The 26,199-nt window shown below is 42.6% G+C and overlaps 1 protein-coding gene across 4 annotated transcripts in view; it reads right to left on the bottom strand.

The window, feature by feature from the left end:
- The window catches only part of LOC110525400 (transient receptor potential cation channel subfamily M member 6), a 46,276-nt gene that overhangs the window by 5,205 nt on the left and 14,872 nt on the right, over positions 1 to 26,199 (bottom strand). For all 4 annotated transcript variants that reach the window (XM_036979539.2, XM_090237156.1, XM_090237157.1 and 1 more), the window contains exons 17-35: positions 25,941 to 26,169; positions 23,685 to 23,834; positions 23,277 to 23,432; positions 21,327 to 21,455; positions 16,880 to 17,131; positions 16,447 to 16,621; positions 16,187 to 16,301; positions 15,850 to 16,046; positions 15,528 to 15,660; positions 14,520 to 15,433; positions 10,164 to 10,264; positions 9,716 to 9,818; positions 9,584 to 9,630; positions 3,191 to 3,246; positions 2,396 to 2,421; positions 2,126 to 2,149; positions 1,707 to 1,772; positions 1,155 to 1,444; positions 290 to 372 (exon numbers count right to left, since the gene is read on the bottom strand). In XM_036979539.2, coding sequence (XP_036835434.2) covers positions 290 to 372; positions 1,155 to 1,444; positions 1,707 to 1,772; positions 2,126 to 2,149; positions 2,396 to 2,421; positions 3,191 to 3,246; positions 9,584 to 9,630; positions 9,716 to 9,818; positions 10,164 to 10,264; positions 14,520 to 15,433; positions 15,528 to 15,660; positions 15,850 to 16,046; positions 16,187 to 16,301; positions 16,447 to 16,621; positions 16,880 to 17,131; positions 21,327 to 21,455; positions 23,277 to 23,432; positions 23,685 to 23,834; positions 25,941 to 26,169 — 3,246 coding nt within the window. The remainder of the gene's footprint in view (positions 1 to 289; positions 373 to 1,154; positions 1,445 to 1,706; positions 1,773 to 2,125; positions 2,150 to 2,395; positions 2,422 to 3,190; positions 3,247 to 9,583; positions 9,631 to 9,715; positions 9,819 to 10,163; positions 10,265 to 14,519; positions 15,434 to 15,527; positions 15,661 to 15,849; positions 16,047 to 16,186; positions 16,302 to 16,446; positions 16,622 to 16,879; positions 17,132 to 21,326; positions 21,456 to 23,276; positions 23,433 to 23,684; positions 23,835 to 25,940; positions 26,170 to 26,199) is intronic.

Here is a 26,199-nt window from a genome sequence, read left to right as displayed (position 1 = left end):
TCTATCCGAATCTACCAATAATATGCATATCTTATCTTCTGGGGATGAGTAGCAGGCAGTTGAGTTTGGGCATGCATTTCATCCGGAAGTGAAAATACTGCCCCGTCACCAAAAAGTTAACATAGTAAGGGGGAAACGAGGTGAGTTTACCTCTTACTATGTTAAACACTTTGAGTATCTCAGTTGGTAGAAATACACTATATAATCCAATCCACTATTATTATTATTACATGTGCACACACACCACGCACACGTGTACTAGTACTGAGTTCTAGAGTTGAGTACCAACCTTGGAGAATGAGGCATGTTTTCTGGTTTTACTTGGTTGAACACATGCATGAGTTTCTGAGCAGCTCTCTGTTGCTGTATCTCCTGTAAGGACAAAAACAGAAGGCCAGAATGATGCTATTAAGGGATGTAACAAATGGCAAGTAAAACATGAGGGTAAAAAAGAGGAGAGCGCATAACAAAAACAAGGTGATGTTCCACCTTGTTGTGGAAAATGGATGTATATAAGTAGGGCCCAGAGTGTATGACCTGACCAGGAAAATATCTGTCTTACAATAACCAGGGCCCAGAGTGTATGACCTGACCAGGAAATGATCTGTCTTACAATAACCAGGGCCCAGAGTGTATGACCTGACCAGGAAAAGATCTGTCTTACAATAACCAGGGCCCAGAGTGTATGACCTGACCAGGAAAAGATCTGTCTTACAATAACCAGGGCCCAGAGTGTATGACCTGACCAGGAAAATATCTGTCTTACAATAACCAGGGCCCAGAGTGTATGACCTGACCAGGAAAAGATCTGTCTTACAATAACCAGGGCCCAGAGTGTATGACCTGACCAGGAAAAGATCTGTCTTACAATAACCAGGGCCCAGAGTGTATGACCTGACCAGGAAAATATCTGTCTTACAATAACCAGGGCCCAGAGTGTATGACCTGACCAGGAAAAGATCTCAAATCAAATCAAATCTTATTGGTCACATACTCATGGTTAGCAGATGTTAATGCGAGTGTAGCGAAATGCTTGTCTTACAATAACCAGGGCCCAGAGTTTATGTTTAATGGGTCTTGTGGTCAGAAACTTCTGACCCTAAAAACAAACTATGATGTTATATACTGTATGTACATATATATGAAGTTTATACCCGCAGACAGAGTTGGAGGGTGGTGTCGCTGTGGAAGACCCTCTGCCAGGTGCAGACCACATCGGGCTGGATGGCTTTGACCAAATACACGCAGCCCACCCTCAGGACATCCCTCTCGGCCCAGGTGCAAAGTACGAGCATGGCCCTGCGCAGCCCCCCATCTAGACAGCCCTCGCTGGACAGCGGCTGCAGCACAGCAGACAGCCCCTTGGATGACCAGTAGGGTATGGAGGACTCCGGGCCTGCAGCTTCAACCTCCTCCAGGGTGTAGACACTCACCTCCTCTCCCGCTGCCAGGGACCATGCAACCACGGAGAAGATGGGTATTAGGGAGGCAATGGCATGCTTTTGAATGCACCCAAAACAGAAACAATCAATTTCCACTAGCATTGCTACATTCTTTACAAATGCTAGTGAGATCATTCTAGAAATGGCTTAAAAACCAGCTAACAAATTTAAGAACTGTTTGGAGAAACAACCACACCCTAGGGGAGTCTAAAATAATTGAAACGTCAAGAACTATCCCTTTAACATGATTGGCTAATGACTTACCCATTATGGAGACAGGTGTGAAAGGTATGGTGTGAGCAAGCCTCATCAGGTTGTTCCTTTCCATGGCTAACACGACCACCACACATTTACAACACAACATACGATTAACATTTACATTGTAGTCATTTAGCAGGCGCTCTTATCTAGCTTCTTACAGTTTGTGCATTCATCTTAAAATAGCTAGGTGCTACATCCACATGTCACTGTCATAGTAAGTACATTTTACCTCAATAAAGTAGCTATCAGCAAAGTCAGAGTTAGTAAGGGAGGAGGGGGGGGGGTTAAGTTGGGGTGTAAGTTCACGAAAGGCACAACACAGAGTAATACGATGTAATGCAACATAACTAGACAAAAACAGGTCCTATAATTTAGCTATCAGATCTATTTTTTGTGTGATTTATGTGATTGTTGGGGAGCACCTGTGTAGTGTGGGTCCAGGTCTTCTGTGGATTGAAATGTACAGGATTTTACTAACAGACAAACAAACACAGCGAAAACAACCACGACAGACCAAAACATGAACGATTATAGTTAACAATTCCTCTTTTGCTTAGGAAGGTAAATATTCTAGCGGAGGGGGAAGCTAAGAAAAATAAAGACAAGGAAAACTAATAGGTGTGATTTATTTTCTTTTTTTCCTTTAAAAAAAATACAAGCCATTAATACAGACAATGAATCAGGTTGCCTACCTTCACGTGCGATCCCACTTCGCACTCTACAACAGAAGAACATACAGAAGTCACACAACTATCCCACACAACTATACACAACTTCAGTACTTCCACAGTGACCACTTTCTCCACAACTCTATCTAACCCTAACTCTAGCCCTAACATTAACCCTTATCCTAACCCTAAACTTAACCCTTACCCTAACCTTAGCCCAAACCTTTATTCTAAACCTAACATTAGCCCTAACCCAAACCTTTATTCTAAACCTAACCTTAGCCCTAACCCAAACCTTTATTCTAAACCTAACATTAGCCCTAACTGTAACCTTAGCAAGCAGTAGCTTAGCAACGGATAGTTTGTTGATAGCATGACCATCTGTAGATCATCTATATGCAACTATATCAAAATAAAGTGTAACCATGTTTTCTTTCAAATACTAGCTGCTAGCCAATCACTAGCAGCGGTTGATTGAGCTTGCCTGGCGCAATGGAACCAAAGGGATGGTCCCAAAAATGTTAATTCCGTCTACCCGGCACTCCAGGTAGGCTGAATCAAACGCTCAAAGTATTTTAAAGTTCAATAAAATGATTTGAACTCAGGTCTGGCTTTTTACACTACTAAGCAGAACCAGGCCGAGACAAACTGAGTTGCATGGAGATGGCATAGTTACTGTACGCATCCACCCTAGTAGCTGGAACCATGCTGAAAAGGATCATATGAAAAGGAAACATCCGAGCCAGCAGAGTTTGGTTCGGTTCAGCACATGTAAAAAGGGTAAATGTGATCTCCAGGTGCCGTCCCATGCAGACTTACGAGGATCTGCAGCTGACAGAGCAGGCCCTGCTGGTCCACACGGACTGACTGGAGTCCTGCTGGACAAGAGCAGGAATTACATAACAGTTATTGCATTGCATCAATAAATGGTTGTTTGCCATGTCATCGACTACACAGTGGGGCATCAGATTGACATGTCATATGATGTGGTGAGCTGATATAGTAAACATCTATCCAGACTGAGTTTTGGCAGGCAACAGCAATGTAGTCGGCCTGGAACAAACATATCCATAGTCTTAGCTGAGCATCTTTAAACACTTTAACCTATTATTACTCCATGGGTCAGCAGGCCACATTTCACATATTTGTCCACTTTGGGGTGGCAAATTCTAATGATGATTTTAATTTTGATATACCCACAGATTGGAGGTAGCTACATTAAATGCTATGACCCCTATCCGGTTAGTTGGGCCAACAGGATTGAGGGTATGAAATGTAATTTTGTATTATCTGGGAAGAATCTTCTGAAACTAAGGCAATTTCATATGTTATTAACTTCATAGTACAACACATTAATATGGAACAATAGGAATGGTAATGACATCCCTATAGGCCCACCTTTGGGGGGCAAAGGTCATACATAACTCTATTATCACATGGTACCCACCCGATGATAACTCCAAAACATTAGGACCACCATCCTAATATTGAGTTGTACCCCCTTTACCCTCTGAATTTGTCAGGACATGGTCTCTACAAGGTGTCGAAAGCGTTCCACAGGGATGATGGCCCATGTTGACTCCAATGCTTCCCACAGTCGTGTCAAGTCGGCTGGATGTCCTTTGGGTGGTGGACCATTCTCGAGACACACAGGAAACTGTTGAGCGTGAAAAACCCAGCAGCGTTGCAGTTCTTGACACAATCACATTGGTGCACCTGGCACCTACTACCATACCCTGTTCAAAGGCACGTCAATATTTTGTCTTGACAATTCAACCTCTGAACGGCACACAATCCATTTCTCAATTGTCTCAAGGCTTAAAAATAATCGACACTGATTGAAGTGGATTTAACAAGTGACATCAATAAGGGATCATTGCTTTCATCTGGATTCACCTGGTCAATCTGTTTCAAGTTGAAGTTTCAATGTCATATGCACAAGTACAGTGAAATGCCTTTCTTGCAAACTCAAAACCCAACAATGCAATAATTAATAGCAATGTAATATTAGAAAAAAACATATGAGAAAAAATATGAAAAACACAACAATTTAGAGAAGAAAGCATACTACATACAGGGTCAGTTCCAACACCATATTTGCATGTGTAGGGATACTGGTGTGATGGAGGTAGATATGTATAGGGGAAAGGTGACAGGGAAAATGGAGCGATGGAGGTAGATATGTATAGGGGAAAGGTGACAGGGATACTGGAGTGATGGAGGTAGATATGTATAGGGGAAAGGTGACAGGGATACTGGAGTGATGGAGGTAGATATGTATAGAGGTAAGGTGACAGGGATACTGGTGTGATGGAGGTAGATATGTATAGAGGTAAGGTGACAGGGATACTGGAGCGATGGAGGTAGATATGTATAGGGGAAAGGGGACTAGGCAACAGAACGTAAGATAAACAGAGTAGCAGCAGCTTGTATGTGAGTGAGTGTGCGTGTGTATGTGTATGTGTGGAGTCAGTATAAATGTATGTGCATATTATGTGTGAGTGAGCAGATGATGGAGTGAGTGTGAGTTTGTAGGGCCCAGCGAGTGTGTAGGGCCGACTGAGTGTGTAGGGCCCAGCGAGTGTGTAGGGCCCAGCGAGTGTGCATAGAGACAGTGCAAAACTAAAAATATAAGGTCAATAAGGATACAAGGTTAACTCATACAGCCTGTGAAGCTATTTTGTTATCTATTTATCAGTCTTATTGCTTGGGTATAGAAGCTGTTCAAGAGCCTGTTGGTGTCAGACTTGATAAACCGGTACCGCTTGATGTGTGAAAGCAGAGAGAACAGTCTATGACTTGGGTGGTTGGAATCTTTAAAGATTTTCCGGCCTTCCTCTCACACCGCCTGGTATAGATGTCATGGAAGGGACAGGTGTTCCTAATGTTTTGTGCACTCAGTGTAATACCATTGACAGTTGTTAGAAATAACCATCCCACAATAGGGAAGTTGTAGCTAAAGTTTCATGGACCCCCGGACCCCCCGACACACCTCCAACAGAACACCCCACCCACTTCAGCCCACTACCTCGGTGTGGTGGAGACACAAATGGCAAATAAACAACTAATTACACTAACAAACTATAAAAGAACATAAACAAGAAGATTTGAAAATAGAACTACAAAAATAATAATATTTTAATTGTTATATGACTGGAGATTCGGAGCACCTTTCCGTAGTCTATGAAATCAGGCCCATACCTTGAAGTGTTATTTGGTCCCACTTATCAGTAAAATCTTGAGACCTCCTGCTTTCTTTTGCAATCAATCCTACTAGTGTATAATAGTGTTTGACTGTTATTTTTTTAATAATCCAAAACTAACATTTGTTTTCTGAGTTTTAAAAATGAAAACTTTACCCATCAGAATCAAGAGATTGTATATCGTGTTGCATCTGTAACTTAAGTGTTACGAACCTCGTGCTCCTCTTCTGAGGAGGAGAAGCGAGAAGGATCGGAGGACCAAAACGCAGCGTGGTAAGTGTCCATAATGTTTAGTTTAAAACATAAACTGAACACTACGAAATACAAAAACAATAAACGTGAAATGAACGAAACAGTCCCGTGTGGCGACAAACACTGACACGGAAGACAAACACCCACAACCCAAAACTGAAACCCAGGCTACCTAAGTATGATTCTCAATCAGAGACAACTAACGACACCTGTCTCTGATTGAGAACCATACTAGGCCGTACACAGAAACCAAACATAGAAAAACAAACATAGACTGCCCACCCCAACTCACACCCTGACCATATAAACAAAGACAAAACAAAGGAACTAAGGTCAGAACGTGACATTAAGTCACCCAATATAACCTTTTGTGGAGATATCATAAAATTATGTAAAACAGAGTAACCACTCTTGTACTTTTGCCCAAAAGTTAGCAACTATGGGACAATACCAGAAAATATGTAACAAATCCTCCACTTCCACAACCCATTCTTCGATACCTCATATTTGAAACACCAAAAAGCTGTTTCGAAGGAATGGGAGTATCACTACACTTCCCAGAAAGAGTGGGATTTGTGTAGGATGGCATCCAATTTGTTGTTTTCCAACTGAAAATGGTACGTCTTCAATGATTTGAACTCTAGTTAACCATCTGTGAGAACAGGATCGGTGTCCCGTCCGCCGGACGGTTGAGCTAACGTAAGCTAATGTGATTAGCACGAGGTTGTAAGAAACAAACAAAAAATCCCAGGACAAAGACATATCTGATATGGGCAGAAAGCTTAAATTCTTGTTAATCTAACTGCACTGTCCAATTTACAGTAGCTATGAGAGTGAAAGAATACCATGCTATTGTTTGAGGAGAGTGCACAATTATGAACTTGAAAATGTATTAATAAACCAATTAGGCACATTTTGTCAATCTTGATACAACATTTTGAATTGATATGCAAGAGTTCACTGGATCAATCTAAAACTTTGCACGTACAGTGTCTAAATTGCGCCTGGGCTAGAATAATTAATTATGCTGCTTCTCTTGTATTTCAAAGATGATGGCACAAAAACAAAACCAATAAAAAAGGTTGGTTTTTCCTTTGTATTATCTTTTACCAGATCTAAAGTGTTATATTCTCCTACATTCCTTTCACCTTTCCATAAACTTCAGTGTTTCCTTTCTAATGGTACCAAGAATATGCATATCCTTGCTTCAATGCCTAAGCTACAGGCAGTTAGATTTGGGTATGTCATTTTAGGCGAAAATTGAAAAAAAGGGGCGGATCCTTAAGAGGTTTTAATATGAGGTCCACAAACAAACAGTTTATCTTTTCTTTCCCTTAACTTTTTCTTCCATTCTGTAGGAATTGCTGCCAGTAACTGATTGTTATTATGATTTTAATATATTTGTATATTTGAATTCAACCATATGATTCGGCTCTGAATTTCTGAATGGCTCTGAATTTCAGGCAGTCTAGGTAAATCATTTGATATGATGGCAAAATTGTACAAAATACTATGTTTTTAAGATGAGATCCACCCAATAGAATGTTCCATTGCTGTTTGATGTATTCATTTTCAAAGAGCATGTGACCATTTTAACTTGTCTCAACATTCCTTTATCAGCCTGCAAACATTTTATTGCATAGACTCCCATACAACAAAACACATTGATATGATACCGACTCCAAAAGAGTAGCTGTGTATGTTTATCACACCTTTAAACTTACAGTTGAAGTCAGAAGTTTACATACACCTTAGCCAAATACATTTAAACTCAGTTTTTCACTGAGTAAAAATCCCCTGTCTTAGTTCAGTTAGGATCGCCACTTTATTTTAAGAATGTGTAATGTCAGAATGATAGTAGAGAGAATGATATTTTAGCTTTTATTTATTTCATTACATTCCCAGTGGGTCAGAAGTTTTAGTATTTGGTAGCATTGCCTTTAAATTGTTTAACTTGGGTCAAAGGTTTTGGGTAGCCTTGCACAAGCTTCCCACAATAAGTTGGGTGCATTGTGGCCCATTCCTCCTGACAGAGCTGGTGTAACTGAGTCAGGTTGGTAAGGCCTCCTTGCTCGCACACGCTTTTTCAGTTCTGCCCACAAAATTTCTATTTGATTGAGGTCAGGGATTTTTTATTTTATTTATCAGTTATTTTACCAGTTAAGTTGACTGAGAACACGTTCTCATTTGCAGCAACACCCTGAGGAATGAGGGGAGAGGAGGGGGATGAATGAGCCAATTGTAAACTGGGGATTATTAGGTGACTGTGATGGTTTGAGGGCCAGATCGGGAATTTAGCCAGGACACCGGGGTTAACACCCCTACTCTTACGATAAATTCCATGGGATCTTTAATGACCTCAGAGAGTCGTGGATGTGTGATGGCCACTCCAATACATTGACTTTGTTGTCCTTAAACCATTTTGGAAGTATGCTTGGGGTCATAGTCCATTTGGAAGACCCATTTGCGACCAAGCTTTAACTTCCTGAATAATGTCTTGAGATGTTGCTTCAATATATCCACATAATTTTCCTCGCAAATGATGCCATCTATTTTGTGAAGTGCACCAGTCCCTCCTGCAGCAAAGCACCCCCACAACATGATGCTGCCAACCCCGTGCTTCACGGTTGGGATGGTGTTCTTCAGCTTGCAAGCCTCCCCTTTTTCCTCCAAACATAACAATGGTAATTATGGCCAAACAGCTCTATTTTTGTTTCATCCGACCAGAGGACATTTCTCCAAAAAGTATGATCTTTGTCCCCATGTGCAGTTGCAAACCGTAGTCTGGCTTTTTTATGGCAGTTTTGAAGCAGTGGCTTCTTCCTTACTGAGCGGCCTTTCAGGTTATGTCAATATAGGACTCATTTTACTGTTGATATAGATACTTTTGTACCCGTTTACTCCAGCATCCAGCATCTTCGCACCAAAGTACGTTCATCTCTAGGAGACAGAACGCATCTCCTTCCTGAACGGTATGACGGCTGAACGGTCCCATGGTGTTTATCTCTGTGTACTATTGTTTGTACAGATGAGCACGGTACCTTCAGGCGTTTGGAAATTGCTCCCAAAGATGAACTAGACTTGTGTGAGGTCTTCGCTGATTTCTTTTGATTTTCCCATGATGTCAAGCAAAGAGGCACTGAGTTTGAAGGTAGGTCTTGAAATACATCCACAGGTACACCTCCAATGGACTCAAATGATGTCAATTAGCCTATCAGAAGCTTCTAAAACCATGACATAATTTTCTGGAATTTTCCAAGCTGTTTAAATGCACAGTCAACTTAGTGTACGTAAACATCTGACCCACTGGAATTGTGATACAGTGAAATAATCTGTCTTTAAACGATTGTTGGAAAAATTACTTGTGCCATGCACAAAGTAGATGTCCTAACCGACTTGCCAAAACTATAGCTTGTTAACAAGGAATTTGTAGAGTGGTTGAAAAACGAGTTTTAACCTAAGTGTATGTAAACTTCCAACTTCAACTGTACAAAGCTACTCTTTTGGAGTGGGCATCATGTCAATGTGTTCATAGGAATGGGGAGACAAAGACAAGACTCTTAAACCTTTGCCACCCAAGAGTGGACACATTTTTTTCGCTGGCTCGCGGACTATTTCTAGAGAGATCTCTATATACAGTATAAATCTCCACACATCTTTATATATGGTTCTGGTACCTTTTCCTCTATTTTTACTTAACATCTTTATATTGACAAAACATAACTACTTATACTTACAACACAAGATAAAATCTTACCTGACGTGAAAAAGCTACTTTCTGCAACGAATCCATGGGTTCAGAATCTGAAACAATATCGACACGAGAAGGTGAGATGGTGATCAATGGCAAAGATAGGTCTGCCCTCTTTCTTTCTCTATGCGTACATACTGAGTGGGTTGGGGCTGGCAGAGGCAGACCAGCACACAGGCTCTCCTCCCCTGCGCCTCCTCTTTCTGCACACGTCGGAGAGGTATGAGTCCACCTCTTTCCCCTGAGAGCAGAGTGGTCAATGAAGGGTAATCTCAAATCAATCGGTATACACAGACTAAACACAGCTTTACGTGTACTGTTGTAAATAGCTACAGCTCTGTTAGACTGTGGCACCATGCAGGACCTAGTAGTAAATGGCAGATACAGTTTGAACAATGTTCAGGGGTCTGTCTGTCTAGTGTCTGTCTACTGTCTGTCTAGTGTCTGTCTAGTGTCTGTCTACTGTCTGTCTAGTGTCTGTCTACTGTCTGTCTAGTGTCTGTCTAGTGTCTGTCTACTGTCTGTCTAGTGTCTGTCTAGTGTCTGTCTAGTGTCGGTCTATCTGTTTGTCTACTGTCTGTCTTACAGCGTCTGAAGAACTCTCCTCCAGGATCTTGACTGTCTTCCTGCCCGGACACCTCTCTCTGCTCCCTGAGGTCACTGCCAGATCAAACCAGTTGGACCACTCTGCAAAACACAACCAGGACAGGTAGAATCCCTTGAGATACATTGGGAAACTGATTAGTGTCATGGAATGTTTTACCTTATTGGTATTTGTACTCGTACATGGATATATGATATACACTGCTAAAAAAATAATAAAGGGAACACTAAAATAACACATCCTAGATCTGAATGAATGAAATATTCTTATTAAATACTTTTTTCTTTACATAGTTGAATGTGCTGACCACAAAATCACACAAAAATGATCAATGGAAATCAAATTTATCAACCCATGGAGGTCTGGATTTGGAGTCACACTCAAAATTAAAGTGGAAAACCACACTACAGGCTGATCCAACTTTGATGTAATGTCCTTAAAACAAGTCAAAATGAGGCTCAGTAGTGTGTGTGGCCTCCACGTGCCTGTATGACCTCCCTACAACGCCTGGGCATGCTCCTGATGAGGTGGCGGATGGTCTCCTGAGGGATCTCCTCCCAGACCTGGACTAAAGCATTGGTGGATGGAGCGAGACATGATGTCCCAGATGTGCTCAATTGGATTCAGGTCTGGGGAACGGGCGGGCCAGTCCATAGCATCAATGCCTTCCTCTTGCAGGAACTGCTGACACACTCCAGCCACATGAGGTCTAGCATTGTCTTGCATTAGGAGGAACCCAGGGCCAACCGCACCAGCATATGGTCTCACAAGGGGTCTGAGGATCTCATCTCGGTACCTAATGGCAGTCAGGCTACCTCTGGCGAGCACATGGAGGGCTGTGCGGCCCCCCAAAGAAATGCCACCCCACACCATGACTGACCCACCGCTAAACCGGTCATGCTGGAGGATGTTGCAGGCAGCAGAACGTTCTCCACGGTGTCTCCAGACTGTCACGTGCTCAGTGTGAACCTGCTTTCATCTGTGAAGAGCACAGGGCGCCAGTGGCGAATTTGCCAATCTTGGTGTTCTCTGGCAAATGAAAAACGTCCTGCACGGTGTTGGGCTGTAAGCACAACCCCCACCTGTGGACGTCGGGCCCTCATACCACCCTCATGGAGTCTGTTTCTGACCGTTTGAGCAGACACATGCACATTTGTGGCCTGTTGGAGGTAATTTTGCAGGGCTCTGGCAGTGCTCCTCCTGCTCCTCCTTGCACAAAGGCGGAGGTAGCGGTCCTGCTGCTGGGTTGTTGCCCTCCTACAGCCTCCTCCACGTCTCCTGATGTACTGGCCTGTCTACTGGTAGCGCCTCCATGCTCTTGACACTACGCTGACAGACACAGCAAACATTCTTGCCACAGCTCGCATTGATGTGCCATCCTGGATGAGCTGCACTACCTGAGCCACTTGTGTGGGTTGTAGACTCCGTCTCATGCTACCACTAGAGTGAAAGCACCGCCAGCATTCAAAAGTGACCAAAACATTAGCCAGGAAGCACAGGAACTGAGAAGTGGTCTGTGGTCCCCACCTGCAGAACCACTCCTTTATTGGGGGTGTCTTGCTAATTGCCTATAATTTCCACCTGTTGTCTATTCCATTTGCACAACAGCATGTGAAATTTATTGTCAGTGTTGCTTCCTAAGTGGACAGTTTGATTTCACAGAAGTGTGATTGACTTGGAGTTACATTGTGTTGTTTAAGTGTTCCCTTTATTTTTTTGAGCAGTGTATAATACAAATGTGAGGACGAAAAAAATATTACTGAGCCTTGTATGTATGTTGTTGCTAATGCTAACCAAGCATAAGAGCAATGTTCCCTCTAAACTGTGCCCCCGGGACTGACGTGCAGAATTCATCTCAGCCCACGCATAGAAGCACAAGATTGAACTCCATTAAACTTTTTAGAGTTTTCCCCCTTACTTTACACTATCAACATTTTCCCACTCCAGTGATGGGGTTGGCTACAGGAGGAGGTGTGGCCCCACAGCAGGGAGGGTGGGGTGCTGCGGTAGGCCTTGGGCTGTGGCAGGGAATGATGTCAACGTCGCCTCCTTTTCCCATTTATTAACGCTACTAACGTTTCCCTTTACTGTGGGAATTGTGACCTAATCAAAGCAATATTAGCCACTTTCAATGCAAAATACAAAACTTAATATGCAAGAGATTTTGTCATAGGTAAAACGCATCAGTGTAAGATTCTATTGTATTGACAGGCATGACTCAGCACGACTCAGACCATACTCTACACTCCACACAGTGTGGCATAACTAATCAGAGCTGAAGTAGGCCTACTATATGCAATTATACGCAACTAGACCATTGCCATACATGGATTTATGCAATCCACTTTGAACTGGACTGTATTTACAGCATGAGCGGTCGTGAATAGACGCAATTGTTTTGAGATCAAAGCGAGAGCTGCATGTAGCCATGTGTGCACATTTGTTCATATCCTTTGCTCATTAGTGAGTTATTAGTCCTGTTATAGATCAATTGTAGCCAGCAGTAAGGGAGTGATTTCTTCCTACAAAAGCACAACTGCACAAAAACTGTACAGTTCGAGACATCTTTGAAAAGCGAGTCAGGTAAGGAGTTTTTTTGTCTTAAAGGAGCAGTGTTATATTTTGAGACATGCTTAAATAATCTAAGTAGCCAATAGGCAGAGGGTAGCATAATTTGTCTGATTCTCTGTAATAATGGTATGGGAATAATAATTAATATAGATACAGTTGAAGTCGGAAGTTTACATACACTTAGGTTGGGGTCATTAAAACTTGTTTTTCAACCAATCCACAAATTTCTTGTTAACAAACTATAGTTTTGGCAAGTCGGTTAGGACATCTACTTCGTGCATGACACAAGTCATTTTGCCAGCAATTGTTTTCAGACAGATTATGCCAGCAATTCACTGTATCACAATTCCAGTGGGTCAGAAGTTAACATACACTAAGTTGACTGTGCCTTTAAACAGCTTGGAAAATTCCAGAAAATTGTATCATGGCTTTAGGAGCTTCTGATAGGCTAATTGATATCATTTGAGTCAATTGGCGGTGTACCTGTGGATGTATTTCAAGGCCTCCCTTCAAACTCAGTGCCTCTTTGCTTGACATCATGGGAAGAAAAAAAAATCAAGTATAAACACGCAGCCGTCATACCGCTCAGGAAGGAGATGCGTTCTGTCTCCTAGAGATGAATGCACTTTGGTGCGAAAAGTGAAAATCAATCCCAGAACAACAGCACGGGAGTGGTAGCATCATGTTGTGGGGGTGCTTTGCTGCAGGAGGGACTGGTGCACTTCACAAAATAGATGGCATCATGAGGCAGGAAAATTATGTGGATATATTGAAGCAATATCTCAAGACATCAGTTAAAGCTTGGTCGCAAATGGGTCTTCCAAATGGACAATGACCCCAAGCATACTTCTAAAGTTGTGGCAAAATAGCTTAAGGACAACAAAGTAAATGTATTGGAGAGGTCATCACAAAGCCCTGACCTCAATCCTATAGAAGATTTGTGGGCAGAACTGAAAAAGCGTGTGTGCGCAAGGACGCCTTACAAACCTGACTCAGTTACACCAGCTCTGTCAGGAGGAATGGGCCAAAATCCACCCAACTTATTGTGGGAAGCGTGTAGAAGGGTACCCGAAACGTTTGACCCAAGTTAAACAATTTCAAGGCGATGCTACCAAATACTATTTGAGTGTATGTAAACTTCTGAGCCACTGGGAATGTGATAAAATAAATAAAAGCTGAAATAAATCATTCTCTCTACTATTGTTCTGACATTTCACATTCTTAAAATAAAGTGTTGATCCTAACTGACCTAAGACAGGAAATTTTTACCAGGATTAAATGTCAGGAATTGTGAAAAACTGAGTTTAAATATATTTGGCTAAGTTGTATGTAAACTTCCTACTTCAAGTGTATATATATTTTTTTGCAAGGGTCTGCATCAAACAACACAACATTTTCAGTCACCTGGATAAACAGGTTAATGTCAAGCCCTGCATGTTTTTTTTCAAATATCTAATGCAATGTAGGCCTACACTGAGCACAGATTTGCTGCAACTGTTGGCTGAATGATAGAACAGCTATTTCCATGTTTAAATGTTATGGGATGCATTTTCTCCATTGTTTTTGATGGTAGGCCACTCTGGTAGGCCTACATTATGATCAAATAGTAACTGTAGTCTGAAAGTGTAACTTAAAGCGGGTACAGCATCAGTGTTCACAGTAAACGCACGCGGAAGTTGCACAACATTTTCAGTGCTCAGCAGACATGAAATTTGCTCAGGGCCAAAACATTTTTAGAGAACATGGCATAAGACGGTGGTAGAGTACCTCTGCTTTTACTGCAGCCAAGGGGTATGTCAGCTGTGAATCTTCCCCCCTCCGACAGGCAATCGAGGGCGGGGAAGGAGGCTCGTAGCTGGCTCAGGGGAACACCAGAGAGAGCCATGTTCTCCATGCTAGAGGAGAGAGAGCGGCTGTGACTGTAGGGCCGGTCCCTGAACAGACCCGCCCACCGGTGAGGACGCTTCCTGCCCCACTGGCCCCGTCTGGAGTGAACTGCCCCAGGGTCGTCGTCCTTACAGAAGGCGGGGTTCACCAAACCCCTGGCCCCACAGCCTCTCTCATCCTGGGTGTCCGACAACAGGAAGGCATGACTAGAGGCCCTGGACACATTCACATCAAAGGACTTCCCAAACTCCTCCCCTTCCTTTTCCATGGACATCTCAGGGTCACAGCAGACCCTGGGTTTGCCGTGTGGGGGTTCCAGAGAACTGTCTATAGCCAAGGCCGAAGGGTACGGAGGAGAGCCACAGCGGGAAGGCACACACGACTCACCAGCCCCCTGCCCTCCATGGTCGCCGCCCCCCCAGGCCCCAGTGTGCCACTCCAGTGACGGGCGTTGGCTGCGGGAGGAGGTATGGCCCCACAGCAGGGAGGGTGGTGTGCTGCGGTAGGCCCTAGGGGTGTGGCAGGGCATGATGTCAACACTGCCTCCACCTCCGTGGGGGAGGGTCCAGCTGTGGGGGACATGGTGACGGGAGGGGGTGATTGGCCGGCAGTGGCCTAGGCGGGCCTCCTCCTGCTGCAGGCTATCGGAGGCCGATAGGAGGGTGAGAGTGTCCACGGCCAGGGCGGACAGGTCCTGCAGCTGACCGAGCTGGCTGTCCAACACCTGCAGGGTATCCTGGATGAAGTGGACCCTGTCCGACACCTCGCCCATAACCACACCCATCTCCTCAGCCCTGTCAGGTAAAGGACATAGACAGATATTCAGGTGAATCACAAAGAAAAAGTCTCAATGGCTATTGTGACACTCTTTCTAAGTCCCAGTCTCACCTTTCTGCAGTGGCTCGTACCCTGTTTATCTGGCTGCAGAGAACATCTTGGTTTTTCTCGTGGAAATATGACACCAAACACCTCTCCTCAAACTCATGCAGCCTCTTCAGCTCCTCTTGGCCCAGGTAAAGCTCTGACAGAGGGAGAAAGAGATTACATTTTTCCAACACACAATCTACTGTAGCATTTTTCCACCACATTGAAATGTTGTGAATCAATACTGTCATAGAAACACAGTGTAGTAGGCTAAAGCTAAATCCTACTTTTAATGGTGTTTCATCAAGAAATAAACGCATCCACGCCCACGCCCACACACACTCACTAAGCCCACAGGAGTCCGTCTCCTGCTCGGACAAGCCTCTGTGTTTCTGGTAAATGGCAGTCACACACAGGGTCATGTGACTCAGGATGATGAGGGGCGGGGGCAGCCACGGCTTCTCCTGATAGGTCATGATGTAACGGTAGCGGTTGTACTTCCACAGCTTATTGGATATGGACCTCATGTCAAAGTAGACATTGCTGTCAAAAAGGATCCATAAGAAACAGTCCAGCACTCAGAGAAGCTGCAAAACCCATTTGTACATAAAACATAAAGACACAATCAGGCAGAGACACACATAATAAAAATACAATTAATTATTTTGATAGAGAGTCCCTACTTGAAGAAGGCAATGAGGATGTTGACCATGATGATGTACTGGAAGAAGAGGTAGACGGCCTGGAGGAAGGGGGTGAGGAAGGCACCGGGGACACACGGCGTGTCACCTGCACAGGCTGCCACAAACACACAAGCGATGTCTCAAATAACACCCTATTCCCATAGACTGTTGCCCATGCAGGACTCTACCTACACAGCTCTGGTGTTGCAAGCAGCGCCAACCAATTGAGCCACTACTGTGACTCGTCACTGGTTACTCACTGTCTATTTCGCCTGCGTACACTTCTCCAAACATCATCCAGTACGGCTGGTTGACTACATCTCTGAGCAGGCTCCATGACAGAGCTTCGTCTGGAGACAAGATGGCCTTCCTGGACACGCCGAAACTCAGCAGCACAATCGCCATCATCACCACAATGTAGAACATGTTACTAGTCTGAGCAGATGGGTAGAGAACACAGAAAATAAAAATATGACTCCATTTTGTTTGTATAAATTAAGATATGATCAGTCAGTGTTCTATCCCAGCACTAGGGGGCACACAATGGTGCACATTTTTGCTCCAACCCAGCACTAACAAACCTGAATCAACTTATCAAAATGTGCATCACTTTTGACCAGGGCCCATAGCATGCCATGTCATACTCACTCTAGGTGTTAGCCCAAGGAAGGAAAGGCACATGGCTTTACTCACCATCTTGGTGATCATGGTGAGGTAGGCCCCGGCATGCTGGTTGACGGCCAGCAGGTCCAGCACCCGAACATACCAGAAGATGATGTCCAGGCAGTAGGTGATCCGCCCGGCAGTCCGGTAGGACCCGCTGTCCCAGCGTAGCCCCAGCCCCACCAGGAAGAGGACGATGGCCAGGAAGTCAGTCACATTCCAGTACTCTCCAAACCACACCTTCAGCTTTTGACTGGGTTTCCTCGGCACTGACATGAACACCTAATAAGTAGTCACAACCCACATTATTTAAATTAGTTAACCATTTAAAATATACATATACAGCCAGTATACATACATTTAGTTTAATTCAATGCCATTGGTGAAGAAAGCACTGTTGTTAGTGTTTGTTACTAGCCTAGTACTGTATTAACAGATGATAGCCTTATTGCTGGCTATTTTGCACAACACAGTAACAATATTATGTCGATCTCCATGTAGTATAGCTAGCTGTATGTCGTGTCAGAGGCAGCTATGATGATCAAAGTATTTCAGTAAAATTAGGCTACTGTGGACATGTTTGTGAGTTGCCTAAAGGGTGTCTCCCATGGCAACCTCTAGCATCCTGTAATGCCATAAAACATACTGTATAAATCATAGAATTAGGAATTAGAACACTAATTAACTAAGTAATTGTATATGATCTCTATGGTATGAATAATGACTGGCAGTGTGATTGGTTATTATTGTGATTCTCACATGCTTGATGGTAAGTTGAAGTATAATAGTATTACTTTATGGTAAGATGGTGAGATAATGACCACTGAGTTATTCAGTGAACGTACAGTATATTTATGGGTAGTGACGTGCAGAATGGTCATTCTTTTTCTAGAAGAGCAGTGAGCAAGACGATATGGAGATTTTTTTGTGAAGCTCCTGTCATCCTGTTCAACTCTGAGTGGTTGTTGTGGACCCTGTACCACCCCCCATTGAAAGTGAAATATTATTTGAAAGCCACAGTCCTTTTTGGAAATCTTGATCCCAGCACCCCTCCATAAAAGCCATAAATCATGCGCTATGGTGATTTTCATCAAATTCACAAAGTGCAAACATTTAGTATGCATGGAAAGGGTACAAATGATGGTCATTGGGGCGGCAGGTAGCCTAGTGGTTAGAGCGCTGGGCCAGTAACCAAAAGGTTGCTAGATCGAATCCCCAAGCTGACAAAGGTATAAATCTGTCGTTCTTCCCCCGAACAAGGCAGTTAACCCACTATTCCTAGGCCATCATTGTAAATAAGAATTTGTTCTTAACTGACTTGAATAGTTAAAAAGGTTACATTAAAAAATAATAATAATTGTAAAGCAATGAAATTCCTTCTCCATCCACATTACCTCATATGCATCCTCCACACGTGCCATTTATCTAGCTCATTGTTTACAATAGGAAAATAAGTTTGAAGTTTCCTCACTTCTCTGGGTCTTATTTTTGAAAGCCCTAAGGTCATTTTATGATGTCAGCCTTGAAAATCCGTTCTGCCATTTCTTGGCATAATGACTCACCACCCAAACCAGACACAACTGGTTTCTAGCGGCAAAGAGAAATTGTCCTACTGCTATCTAGTGGACGTTGTATTCAGACTGTGGGTACCAGAGGTGGGACCAAGTCACAATTATTTGAGTCACAAGTAAATCTCAGGTCACAAGGTCCAAGATTCAAGTTGAGTCCCAAGTAGAACAGGTCAACTCTCGAGTCAAGTTCAAGTACTGCATTCCAAGGGACAGATCAACATTTACAGGTCTGGGGTGTGTGTGGGGGGCTGGTCCAACTCAAGGTGTCAGAAAAGAAAATGCACCTACCTCCCCAATTTTAAAAATATTTTCACATGACCCTGAACAACATCCCTCTCATTGAATTAACTCAAAATAATGTTTAAGACCACAAATAACAATAACTGCCACTTATTTTGTGGCACAGTCGATGCCACGCAGGGCTACAGGCCAGAAGGTTGAGGGTTCACCGACCACCACAGACGAGCTCACTCTCCATGCCTGTTATATTACTTAATGATCTGAGGTGGTTGCAGACAATGATCAGCTAGGGGAATCGGATTTCAACATATTGATTCCATATTTATAATTTTAGAAAATATACACAACACATTTTTCACCAACAGGTTTCTGTGCCAATGCAACACACAACCAATAAAAAGAACATGGACTTCGGGCACTTCATTATCATTATACCTTAGGCCTACCCATTATTGAAGGTTTGGTCTCTGAATATCTCTTCACTTTTTAAAGTTTTGCAACAGATGTCTCTTTCCATTCAAATTACTGCTGCACAGTTTGGACTGATTGATTTTTATTTGTCAGCAAAAAAAAACACATACAGTTAAGGTCGGAAGTTTAGCCAAATGCATTTAAACTCAGTTTTTCACAATTCCTGACATTTAATCTGAGTAAAGTAAAAATTCCCTGTCTTAGGTCAGTTAGCATCACCACTTTATTTTAAGAATGTGAAATGTCAGAATAATAGTAGAGAGAATTATTTATTTCAGCTTTTATTTCTTTCATCACATTCCCAGTGGGTCAGAGGTTTACATACACTCAATTAGTATTTGGTAGCATCGCCTTGAAATTGTTTAACTTGGGTCAAACGTTTCGGGTACCCTTCTACCCGCTTCCCAGAATAAGTTGGGTGAATTTTGGGCAGAGCTGGTGTAACTGAGTCAGGTTTGTAGGGCTCCTTGCTCGCACACGTTTTTTCAGTTCTGCCCACAGATTTGACAGGATTGAGGGCAGGGCTGTGTGATGGCCACTCCAATAGCCTGACTTTGTTGTCCTTAGGCCATTTTGCCACAACTTTGGAAGTATGCTTGTGATCATTGTCTATTTGGAAGACCCATTTGTGAGCAAGCTTTAACTTCCTGCCTGACTGATGTCTTGAGATGTTGCTTCAATATACCCACATAATATTCTTACCTCATGATGCCATCTATTTTGTGAAGTGCACCAGTCCCTCCTGCAGCAAAGCACCCCCACAACATGATGCTGCCAACCCCGTTCTTCACGGTTGTGATGGTGTTCTTCAGCTTGCAAGCCTCCCCCTTTTCCCTCCAACCATAACGATGGTCATTATGGCCATACAGTTCTATTTTTGTTTCATCAGACCAGAGGACATTTCTCCAAAAAGTATGATCTTTGTCCCCATGTGCAGTTGCAAACCGTAGTCTTGCTTTTTATGGCTGTTTTGGAGCAGTGCCTTCTTCTTTGCTGAGCGGCCTTTCAGGTTATGGCGATAAAGGACTCGTTTTACTGTGGATATAGATACTTTTGTACTTGCTTCCTCCAGCATCTTCACAAGGTCCTTTGCTGTTGTTCTGAGATTGATTTGCACTTTTCGCACCAAAGTACGTTAATCTCTAGGAGACAGAACGCGTCTCCTTCCTGAGCGGTATGACGGCTGCGTGGTCCCATGGTGTTTATACTTGCGTACTATTGTTTGTAGAGATGAACGTGGTACCTTCAGGTGTTTGGAAATTGCTCCCAAGGATGAACCAGACCTGTGGAGGTCTACAATTGTTTTTCTGAGGTCTTGGCTGATTTTTTTTTTTCCCCATGATGTCAAGCAAAGAGGCACTGAGTTTGAAGGTAGGCCTTGAAATACATCCACAGGTACAGCTCCATTTGACTCAATTGATGTCAATTAGCCAATCAGAAGCTTCCAAAGCCATGACATCCTTTTCTGGAATTTTCCAAGCTGTTTAATTAAAGGCACAGTCAACTTAGTGTATGTAAACTTCTGACCCACTGGAATTGTGATAAAGTGAATTTCAGTTAAATAATCTGTCTATAAACAATTGTGGCAAAATTACTTGTGTCATGCACAAAGTATATGTCCTAACTGACTTGCCAAAACTATAGTTTGTTAACAAGAAATTTGTGGAGTGGTTAAAAAACGAGTTTTAATGACTCCAACCTAAGTGTATGGAAACTTCTGACTTCAACTGTGTATTTATATATATATATAGGCCTAAGCTTCTCTTCCTTTATATAGACTATATATTATATAAATATATTAAAAAGCGTATGGAAACTTCCGACTTAAACTGTATGTATATACACCCATATTTATGTATATACACATACAGTATATATATATATATATATATATATATATATATATATATATATATATATATATATACATACACACACACACACATTTAAAAAAAGGATATGTCCAAAATGAAGGACTCAACCCAAAACCAAAAGCCACATGGCCACCGGCTCTGCAAGCTTGCACACTAATTATCTCTCGATTCTTCCACCCGTGGGGTTAATAAGGCTTAGCATAGCACATGCCCTTGACCCTGTAAGTGCTGCCACCTGGGAATGGAGCGTGGAAGTGTATCCTGGGAGTGTGTTGCCTAACTGTGTGCTAACAATTAAACTACACTCATAACAACACTCACCTCTCTTGTTTTCTCCACAGCAGTGGATATAATATACGCAATGACCAGCCACTCCTGAGTGCTGGGCCGGTCCTCCATCTTTACCAGAACAGTGTAGGAGAACAGCATGAGAAAGGCCAGGTAGGACATCTAGACCACACACAGTCAAACAGCATCAGACACATGGACAAGAGTGAGAACAATGAAGAAGGGATCTACAGTGCCTTGCGAAAGTATTCGGCCCCTTGAACTTTGCGACCTTTTGCCACATTTCAGGCTTCAAACATAAAGATATAAAACTGTATTTTTCTGTGAAGAATCAACAACAAGTGGGACACAATCATGAAGTGGAACGACATTTATTGGATATTTCAAACTTTTTTAACAAATCAAAAACTGAAAAATTGGGCGTGCAAAATTATTCAGCCCCCTTAAGTTAATACTTTGTAGTGCCACCTTTTGCTGCGATTACAGCTGTAAGTCGCTTGGGGTATGTCTCTATCAGTTTTGCACATCGAGAGACTGACATTTTTTCCCATTCCTCCTTGCAAAACAGCTCGAGCTCAGTGAGGTTGGATGGAGAGCATTTGTGAACAGCAGTTTTCAGTTCTTTCCACAAATTCTCAATTGGATTCAGGTCTGGACTTTGACTTGGCCATTCTAACACCTGGATATGTTTATTTTTGAACCATTCCATTGTAGATTTTGCTTTATGTTTTGGATCATTGTCTTGTTGGAAGACAAATCTCCGTCCCAGTCTCAGGTCTTTTGCAGACTCCATCAGGTTTTCTTCCAGAATGGTCCTGTATTTGGCTCCATCCATCTTCCCATCAATTTTAACCATCTTCCCTGTCCCTGCTGAAGAAAAGCAGGCCCAAACCATGATGCTGCCACCACCATGTTTGACAGTGGGGATGGTGTGTTCAGTGTGATGAGCTGTGTTGCTTTTACGCCAAACATAACGTTTTGCATTGTTGCCAAAAAGTTCAATTTTGGTTTCATCTGACCAGAGCACCTTCTTCCACATGTTTGGTGTGTCTCCCAGGTGGCTTGTGGCAAACTTTAAACAACACTTTTCATGGATATCTTTAAGAAATGGCTTTCTTCTTGCCACTCTTCCATAAAGGCCAGATTTGTGCAATATACGACTGATTGTTGTCCTATGGACAGAGTCTCCCACCTCAGCTGTAGATCTCTGCAATTCATCCAGAGTGATCATGGGCCTCTTGGCTGCATCTCTGATCAGTCTTCTCCTTGTATGAGCTGAAAGTTTAGAGGGACGGCCAGGTCTTGGTAGATTTGCAGTGGTCTGATACTCCTTCCATTTCAATATTATCGCTTGCACAGTGCTCCTTGGGATGTTTAAAGCTTGGGAAATCTTTTTGTATCCAAATCCGGCTTTAAACTTCTTCACAACAGTATCTCGGACCTGCCAGGTGTGTTCCTTGTTCTTCATGATGCTCTCTGCGCTTTTAACGGACCTCTGAGACTATCACAGTGCAGGTGCATTTATACGGAGACTTGATTACACACAGGTGGATTGTATTTATCATCATTAGTCATTTAGGTCAACATTGGATCATTCAGAGATCCTCACTGAACTTCTGGAGAGAGTTTGCTGCACTGAAAGTAAAGGGGCTGAATAATTTTGCACGCCCAATTTTTCAGTTTTTGATTTGTTAAAAAAGTTTGAAATATCCAATAAATGTCGTTCCACTTCATGATTGTGTCCCACTTGTTGTTGATTCTTCACAAAAAAATACAGTTTTATATCTTTATGTTTGAAGCCTGAAATGTGGCAAAAGGTCGCAAAGTTCAAGGGGGCCGAATACTTTCGCAAGGCACTGTAAGTCTAATCCCAGTCAATCGTTTCAGACTGAGAAATATTTTCAACAAAAGAAGGTCCCTCTTTATATAATATGCATGTCCTGAGGCTTAGAAGAGTATTATGAGTGCATGCTGCTAGCTCACCGTGTGGAACCAGAACTTGACGACAGGAGCGGTGTAGAAATCGTACAGCCTCGTGGTCCAGAAGAAACACTGGGTGGTAACAGGTGTGATTGTGTCAGCTTCGGGGGCTGAGCAACTCTCCCACCACGCTGATCCTTTCTCCGCATCCTGGCCATCCTTCAGAGAGCCAAGACATCAGGGTCATGTTCATTAGAGCACCCAACAGAAAAAGTTTTGCAACGGAAATCAATAATGAGCAAAGTCCCTCCCTGTTTCAGTCCATTTTCTACAATTTTGTTCCTAATAAATACGACCCTGGTATCAACATTAGCATCAAACTGAGATTAGAACGACCATGACAGACAGGAACAGGAAGGACTGACATTCTGGGAGACTGGTGTATGGTGTACATTTTGGAACCTTAACTACCGTATGCCCCCCCTCCTGGGCTGCCTCTGGTCTTCCCGTGTCCCAACCAAACTGCAAAGCCTCCTGGGACTGGGGGACATGGGACATCTCTGCCTGGCTCTTAAACTCCAATAGCAGGATGGCAGGGGGCATGAGGATGCTCAGGATGATCTAACACACACCCAGGGAATAAGATTCAGACACATAAACACAAGTCTAATCTGATGGGTAACTGCTGGAACAGCATAACATCGGCTGACATTAATAGACTAAAAATTCACTTCAACTACTGGTTATTCATGCTGTCAATCAAGCTTAGCATGGAAAAACACTCAGGTGCACTGGCTCTGCTTTTCAGAACCTTTAAACACTCAAACTGGTGGGACTTGGGCCCGATACAGCCCATGTTTTAATGCGATCCGCGGTTGTCTTAGTAAGTTGTCTTAGTAAGTCGCCTTAGTAAGTTGTCTTTTGTATGTAAGTAGCCTTAGTAAGTTGTCTTAGTAGTAAGTCACCTTAGTAAGTCATCTTGGTAAGTCGCCTTAGTAAGTTATCTTAGTAGTAAGATGCCTTAGTAAGTCACCTTAGTAAGTTGTCTTAGTAAGTTATCTTAGTAGTAAGTCGTCTTAGTAAGTCACCTTAGTAAGTCGTCTTGGTAAGTCGTCTTAGTAAGTCGTCTTAGAAGTAAGTCGTCTTAGTAAGTCGCCTTAGTAAGTCGTCTTAGAAGTAAGTTGTCTTAGAGGTAAGTTATCTTAGAAGTAAGTGGTCTTAGAAGTAAGTGGCCTTAGAAGTAAGTGGCCTTAGAAGTAAGTGGCCTTAGAAGTAAGTGGCCTTAGAAGTAAGTCGCCTTAGAAGTAAGTCGCCTTAGTAAGTCGCCTTAGTAAGTCATCTTGGTAAGTCGTCTTAGTAAGTCGCCTTAGTAAGTCGTCTTAGAAATAAGTTGTCTTAGTAGTAAGATGCCTTAGTAAGTCACCTTAGTAAGTTGTCTTAGTAAGTTGTCTTAGTAGTAAGATGCCTTAGTAAGTCGTCTTAGTAAGTCGTCTTGGTAAGTTGTCTTGGTAAGCCGTCTTAGTAAGTCATCTTAGTAAGTCATCTTAGAAGTAAGTCGTCTTAGAAGTAAGTCGTCTTAGAGGTAAGTTGTCTTAGAAGTAAGTCGCCTTAGTAAGTCGTCTTAGTAAGTTATCTTAGAAGTAAGTCGCCTTGGTAAGTTGTCTTGGTAAGTTGTCTTATAAGTAAGTTGTCTTATAAGTAAGTGGCCTTAGTAAGTGGCCTTAGTAAGTCGTCTTAGTAAGTCGTCTTAGAAGTAAGTTGTCTTAAAAGTAAGTTGTCTTAGTAAGTTGTTTTAGAAGTAAGTTGTCTTTGAAGTAAGTTGTCTTTGAAGTAAGTTGTCTTTGAAGTAAGTTGTCTTTGAAGTAAGTTGTCTTTGAAGTAAGTTGTCTTAGTAAGTTGTTTTAGAAGTAAGTTGTCTTTGAAGTAAGTTGTCTTAGAAGTAAGTTGTCTTAAAAGTAAGTTGTCTTAGTAAGTTGTTTTAGAAGTAAGTTGTCTTTGAAGTAAGTTGGCTTTGAAGTAAGTTGTCTTTGAAGTAAGTTGTCTTAGAAGTAAGTTGTCTTAAAAGTAAGTTGTCTTAGTAAGTTGTTTTAGAAGTAAGTTGTCTTTGAAGTAAGTTGTCTTTGAAGTAAGTTGTCTTTGAAGTAAGTTGTCTTAGTAAGTCGCCTTAGTAAGTTGTCTTAGAAAGTTGTCTTTGAAGTAAGTTGTCTTTGAAGTAAGTTGTCTTTGAAGTAAGTTGTCTTTGAAGTAAGTTGTCTTTGAAGTAAGTTGTCTTTGAAGTAAGTTGTCTTTGAAGTAAGTTGTCTTAGTAAGTCGTCTTAGAAAGTCGTCTTGGTATCTTATCTTAGAAGTAAGTCGTCTTGGTATCTTATCTTAGAAGTAAGTCGTCTTGGTATCTTATCTTAGAAGTAAGTAGTCTTAGTAAGTCGTCTTAGAAGTAAGTTGTCTTAGTAAGTTGCCTTAGTACGTTGTCTTGGTAAGTTGTCTTAGAAGTAAGTTGTCTTAGAAGTAAGTCGTCTTAGAAGTAAGTTGTCTTAGTAAGTTGCCTTAGTACGTTGTCTTGGTAAGTTGTCTTAGAAGTAAGTTGTCTTAGAAGTAAGTTGTCTTAGAAGTAAGTTGTCTTAGTAAGTGCGGCACACAGATTTTGACGGAAAGGCAATACAGGGTTGCTCTCCGGATCTCTGTGAAGACAATTTTCCCCCTGAGGCAAAAGGACTTTGAGAGCCTGACCTTAAACCAGGAGTTCTTCCTCATGTTGAGGCGGCCGGTCCACAGGTCGGTGAGCAGCATCTGGGTGCAGGAGTGGGAGACGAAGGGGCGGAGCCGGGAGGACACAGCCATCTGCAGACAGGTGAAGTGGCTCCAGGCCTCCATCTCCGAAGTCAGCAGTTTCATGGCCATGCGCTCGTTCTGTCTGAAGGCACGGTCCAGCACGTCCACCGCCAGCTGACCAAAGTCCCTACAGCCATCCATGCCACAACACACCAAC

This window comes from Oncorhynchus mykiss, chromosome 6 (genome assembly GCF_057628025.1).
Source record: "Oncorhynchus mykiss isolate SJ-2025 chromosome 6, ASM5762802v1, whole genome shotgun sequence".
NCBI classification, from domain to species: domain Eukaryota; kingdom Metazoa; phylum Chordata; class Actinopteri; order Salmoniformes; family Salmonidae; genus Oncorhynchus; species Oncorhynchus mykiss.
Note: the sequence above shows the minus strand (reverse complement) of the source record. Positions and strands in the feature narration are given on the sequence as shown.